General features: G+C 35.8%; 1 protein-coding gene across 1 annotated transcript; it reads right to left on the bottom strand.

Annotated features, from left to right (window-relative positions):
* Positions 1-391: 391 nt before the first annotated feature.
* Positions 392-1,423, bottom strand: LOC107894597 (uncharacterized). Its single transcript, XM_016819853.2, has one exon. The coding sequence runs from the start codon at positions 1,421-1,423 to the stop codon at positions 392-394; it is 1,032 nt and encodes a 343-aa protein (XP_016675342.2).
* Between the last annotated feature and the right edge of the window lie 4,577 nt (positions 1,424-6,000).

Genomic DNA, 6,000 nt, shown 5'->3' with positions numbered 1-6,000 from the left:
ACCATACAGGATGGGTATCAGGTTTTGAGGTCGTGGTTTCATTTTCCCAGGTATGATTCGGATGAGCAGATCATGCCATACTTACAGTTGGTGGGATTTGGAGATGTCCCATTGATCCGAAAGTTCGACCTGAGGGCGAACTTAATATCCACCTTGGTTGATCAGTGGTGTACGGAGACTGACACCTTCATTATGATGTGCGGGAAGTGCACTATCATATTGGAAGACATCACTATGCAACTTGGGTTACGAGTTGATGTGCTGTCAGGGGCGAAGCCAGGAAATTTCAAGAGGGGGGCGAGATAATGAAATATAATAAATTTAAAAATAAAAATTAATTAAAGAAAAATAATTTAATAACTAAAAATAAGCTAGAAAGTAATCTTAAAATTTATTTGAATTGCACTCTTTGATCATTGACCTTACTAAAATCATCAATTATTTCGTTTATATCAAAATTTTCTGCAATTTCTTTCTCAATGTACATAACCAAAGAACTTTTTAAAAAATCATCTTCTATCTTACTATGAAGTCGAGTCTTCACAATCTTCATAGCAGAAAAAGCACGTTCTGAGGATGTTGTTGAAGCTGGAAGAGTCAATATAAGACGAATCAATCTGTCAACAAGTGGGTACATGACTAACTTTCTACTTTCAACTAAGCCTCTGCAAAGTTCAGAAAGTGTTGATATTTTTCTCAAATCAGGATGCTTACATACATCAAGTTCATAATGCTTCAACTCATATAGGAGACATTCTTTCTCTTGTTGAGAAAAATCTTCTGGATAGAACTTGTTCACAAGAATGCAAATTTTTTCAATATCAAATAACTTGAAAAACTCCTTAGGATCTAAAGTTTTAGTAAAAGTGAGAAGCTCGAAAACATTTTCGTTAAACCTGCTCTTCAATTCTTGCAACTGAGTATCTATTGTAGCAAAAAATACATCCACTCGATAATGATGCTCCACTGTAACATCTTCCTTCTTGTTGCGACTACAACCCACAATGTATTGAGCATTCATATCTGGAAAATCCAACTCCGAAGTTTCACAAAAAGATATCATATTTTTCAACAATTCATTCCATCCATCATCTCTCAACTTTTGAATTAAATCTTTCGTTTTCAAAACTAAACTCATGGCATTTAATATATCTTGAGAACGACGTTGCAGAGCTTGACAAAGGTTATCAGTAATCCCTAAAACTTCCTTCATCACATGCAAAATAAAAATAAACTCAAAAGATCTCAATCTATTATATGCGTTATGAGCATCTCCTCGCTGAGAATAGTTAGAAGCGGTATTTTTTAGATTTTTAAGAACTGCGCTAGTAGCATTGTACATCTTCAGTAAACTAGTAATTGAATTTAAATGGGAACTCCATCGAGTCTCACCAGGACGTTGTAAAGTGCCAATCTGATTCATTCCTGTTCTAGTTGCTAACTCATTGATGGATACCAAATGAGATATTTCAGCTACTTGGGCTTTTTGTAATTCATCGTGTCATTTGGAAGAAGTCAAAGCAATATTAACAATATCAGACAAGTCTTTAAAGAATTGATGCACTTCAACCACTTTTCTAGCTGCTGCAACCAATGCTAATTGAAGACGATGAGCAAAAAAATGAACATAATAAGCATATTGACAATCATTCAAAATCAAAGCTTGCAAGCCGTTAAATTCCCCACGCATATTGCTTGCTCCATCATAGCCTTGACCTCGGATATTTTGTATGTCAAAACTATGTTGCAAGAGAACATTAAAAATCACAACATTAAAAATCACATTCTTCAAAGTCAATGATGCAGTATCTTTAACATAGACTATATCAAAAAATTGTTCTTTTACCTGTCATTGTTTATCAACAAATCTCAAAATAATTGCCATTTGCTCTTTTTTTGACTCGTCTCTCGCTTCATCTACAATAATGCTGAACTTTCTGTTACCAATTTCTTCACGAATTACACTACGAACTCTATTGGCATAAATTTGCAATATCTCTTTTTGTATTGTTGAAGAAGTATAACTAGCATTTTGTAGAGCACTTTTCAAAACATCTTCAACTTTCTCATCATATGATGCTAATAGTGATAACAATTCAAGAAAGTTCCCAAGATTTTTTGATCCCGAGCTTTCATCATGACCTCTAAAAGCACACCCTTGAAATGACAACCATCGAACAACATCTATACTAGTTTTCAGATGTAGACGATTAGCTGAAATTTGTTTTGTAGTTTGTCTATCAAGTGATACTTCAATATGTTGAGCTTGATTCATTAAACATAAGCTCGTTGTGCATTGTTATGCAGTGAATTCGGATCTTTTCCCATATGTGTCAAAAAAGCACAATTGCATCCATCGTGTACCTTTTTCCAATTACTAAAGCCATTATGAGTAAATGCTGTTAATCCAAAATGACTAGTTGGACTGTTATTAAAAAGAAAACAAGGAAAACAAAATACTGCATTTTTAGAAGGTGAATATTCTAACCAGGAAAATTGTTTAAACCATGATGGTTGAAAATAACGAGGATGCTTTTTTGAATTGGAAGCAGGATATTCTGAAAGAATAGGTTGATAAGGTCCAGCCTTAATATAAGCTCTTCAAATTTCATCACACATATTAATCGGATACTGATATATTTGCTTACGTAACCCAGGTTCACGTTCTAAGTTAGACAAATTAAGTGCCTCATCTTCAACTCTAGGAATTTTAGAAGGACGAGTATCAGAGTTTAAAGGAAAAAATGATGAAGGTGTTACCTCAATTTGTGACGCTTCTAAGGTGATTGTGTAGTCTCTGTACTTTTCTTTTTAAAAAATGAATCAATTGTTTTCGACTTCATAACTACAATATCTTAAAAGATAAAATAAAATAAATAACTATAAAATAAAATTAAACTATAAACTTTAAAACACAATAAAAACAAAATTAATAACTATAAAATAAAATTAAAAACAATTGTAAAATTGCAAAAAGATAAAAAGAAAAACCTTAGAAGATGTTGATGACAGTAGTTGTTAATAGCAATAGGAGAAGAGACTTCTTTTTCACTAGTTAACAAATTGAATTTTAACCTAAATTCACATTTAATATTATATTAAAAACTATCATCTAAAAAAAGAAAGTTGGAAATATATCAATATTACATTTAATGTTATATTAATGTTGATTACAATAATATATTATATAAACATTTAAAGTTAAAAAGTTAAAATATATTATATGGATAAAATAAAAAAGATAAAGTTTTATTTTTTAATGTTCAAAAACAACAATTTAAGGGGGGCCAAAGTTTTAAAATCTAAAAGGACTAAACAATAAATATTTTTTTATAATTTTAGGGGGGGCTGGGGCCACTGCCAGCCCCCCAAATTCGCCACTGGGTGCTGTGATCACGGGCCACAACAAAGTGTTGGAACCTTCAGTACTATGCCAAAGATTGCTTGGACGGTCCCCTAGTGATGGGGAACAAAATTTCACATGCTTGACATTGCATTGGTTCAAAGCAAAATTTAAAGAGTTATCGAGCACCTCTACTAGGCACTAGGTGATGTGTGCTGCTCGAGCTATATTATGCAACTGATCGGGGGTACTTATGCCAGACAACATGTCTAATAGGGCCCACTTAAAGTACTTTCCTCTATTAGAGGATTTCTCTTGTGCCGGTACTTACAGCTGGGGATCATTAATGTTGGCCATATTGTACTGTGAGCTTTAATGAGCAACAAAACATGGGGTTAGTAACATGGCTGGTTGTTTGGGTCTGCTGTAGTCCTGGGCTCTATACAGAATGTCATTTCTAGCCGCTAGTAGGCACCAACCATATTTGTGGCCACTTATAAATAGGTAAAAACAAAATTATACTTAACATTTAACGAACCATAAGTATGGATAATATTTTCCCAATTTTAAGTGCTAACGTGTTTGTTTCGATTTCAGATAGGCCACGTCTCCAAGAATTGGTGCGAGCCAGACATTAATCATTTACCGTCAAATGATAGAGACATCCTTAGGAGAGAAAGTAATATATATATTAATATGGTTTAAGTAACGTTGATTTAACTTATCCACTTGCAGTAAGTGATGTGACTTCACTCATTATGTTATATTGTGCAGTTATTATGGATGTCGTATTCTGCACATAGCATTGCAACATTTTAAATGTAGGCGGTTGTATTTCTCATGTCGATACATCCCTTAATATGGGGAACTTGCTACCCCAAATACGTAACGTGCATTCAAACATGTACACATTGTCGATATATTACTCAACATTCAAATTGTAGGTATCACATGCTGCAACCACATGCGCACACGGGTACCATAGTCTTTGGAACATCCATATTCACATTGCTTGTTTCAGAGATCAACTCTGTAGGACCATGGCGGGATCCCCGATTGATGACCGATGTACTCTATCACTCGAAAAGTTTTCAAGTTTCAGGAATATAGTTCTACATTCATGGACCTACCCTTTGAGCATTCTCTTTCAAGGTGTCCTTGATCTGTTCGACGTGCACGTGTCCTGCCCCAAACCCATTTTTGGCATTAAGGTTGCCAGCCTATAAAATGTGGCTAAAAAAACCACTAAAATTGGCAAGTGATATGTACGCCTCAAGACGGAGTTAACGATCTTAACTAGGTTGGTAGTCATATGACCGTATCGGTACCTCTCGTCAAAACATTGAGCCCATTGCCATGGCTTTATACTACCCAACCACTGTCTAAGAGAAGGTTTGGACCCCACCATATCAGTCTCTAACATCGCCAACTTATGTCTGAATTGGTGTGCTTCCAGCTCGTATCCTATGCATATATTCTAATAAAACACGTTACCATCCTAATTAGGGAATTGACTCGAAATATTTACAAATATGAATTTAAATACGATATTTTTACCCATGTTCACAGTTTGTTTACGCCAGTTTTTGTTCTTGTACTCATTTTGGAAGTTGACAGTGATATGATAAATACAGTAGACGGACCTTCACGGAACCTCAGATTACCGAATCACAGCAACAAGGCCTTTTGATCTGTCAGAGATAATGCAAATATTGTCTTGCTTAACAACATGTCTTCGCAAGTTTCGAATAAAATATGCCCACGATTCAGAGTTTTTCGACTCCACGATGGCTAAAGCGATCGGTAGTACATTTCTATTATCGTCTTGTGAAACTGCAAGCAGAATTATTTGCGTGTATTTTCCATAAAGTCACATTGCATCAACCTACACTAACGGTTTGCAATAGGAGAATTCCCTAACGTATGGACCGAAAGTCCAGAACAATCGAGGGAAAACTCTTCTCCCCAATTCCAATTGTCCATTTAGGCCTCTATAGGGTAATGTTTACAAGTCCACGACAGTTCCTGGGATGTACTCTACCATCACTGAAATCCAACCCTGAAGTTCATTGTATGACTCATCCTAGTCGCTGTACAATTGTTGCAAGGCCATTTGTTTCGCCCACCACACTTTCCTGTACGACACTCTATATTGGAATCGGGCTTGTATGTCCGCAATTAATGTCAACACAGGAATGTTTGGGCAATCTTTCACTAGTGGCATGATGCAGTTGCAAATACTTTTGGCATCCAATTTTCGATGCGCTTGAGAAATACATGCAATAGTACATGTATGATGCCCTTCTAATTTTTGTATTTGCCACTGTTGAGTCCTTTGTATAAATATAACCCGAACCCGCTAGCCATATCTATCGCTGACTCCCCAACATTCCCCAACATATAATGTCAGTGTAAACTTGGCAACCTTGTAATCAATCGACAACTTCATGTTGTACTGTTTGATGGCAAACACACAGTCCGCCTTGTTCTCAAACTGTTGCCCAACTGCCAACTCTTCCAACTACCAATTTGACACCAATCTATGAGCAGGTACTATATCAGCGCACTCAGGGAACTTGGATGCATGCGCTACATCTGGATCTATGTTCAACATGTCGCCCCTAGGTTCATTTTGTAAAACAATGCCACGACTCGGG

Source organism: Gossypium hirsutum, chromosome A12 (genome assembly GCF_007990345.1).
Source record: "Gossypium hirsutum isolate 1008001.06 chromosome A12, Gossypium_hirsutum_v2.1, whole genome shotgun sequence".
NCBI lineage: Eukaryota > Viridiplantae > Streptophyta > Magnoliopsida > Malvales > Malvaceae > Gossypium > Gossypium hirsutum.
The sequence above is the reverse complement of the archived record's forward strand: the minus strand, read 5'-3'. Positions and strand labels throughout refer to the sequence as shown.

What these genes read in the sequence shown, in the direction of transcription:
- LOC107894597 (XM_016819853.2), bottom strand. Translation starts at nt 1,423, where the DNA reads ATGAATCAGATTGGCACTTTACAACGTCCTGGTGAGACTCGATGGAGT.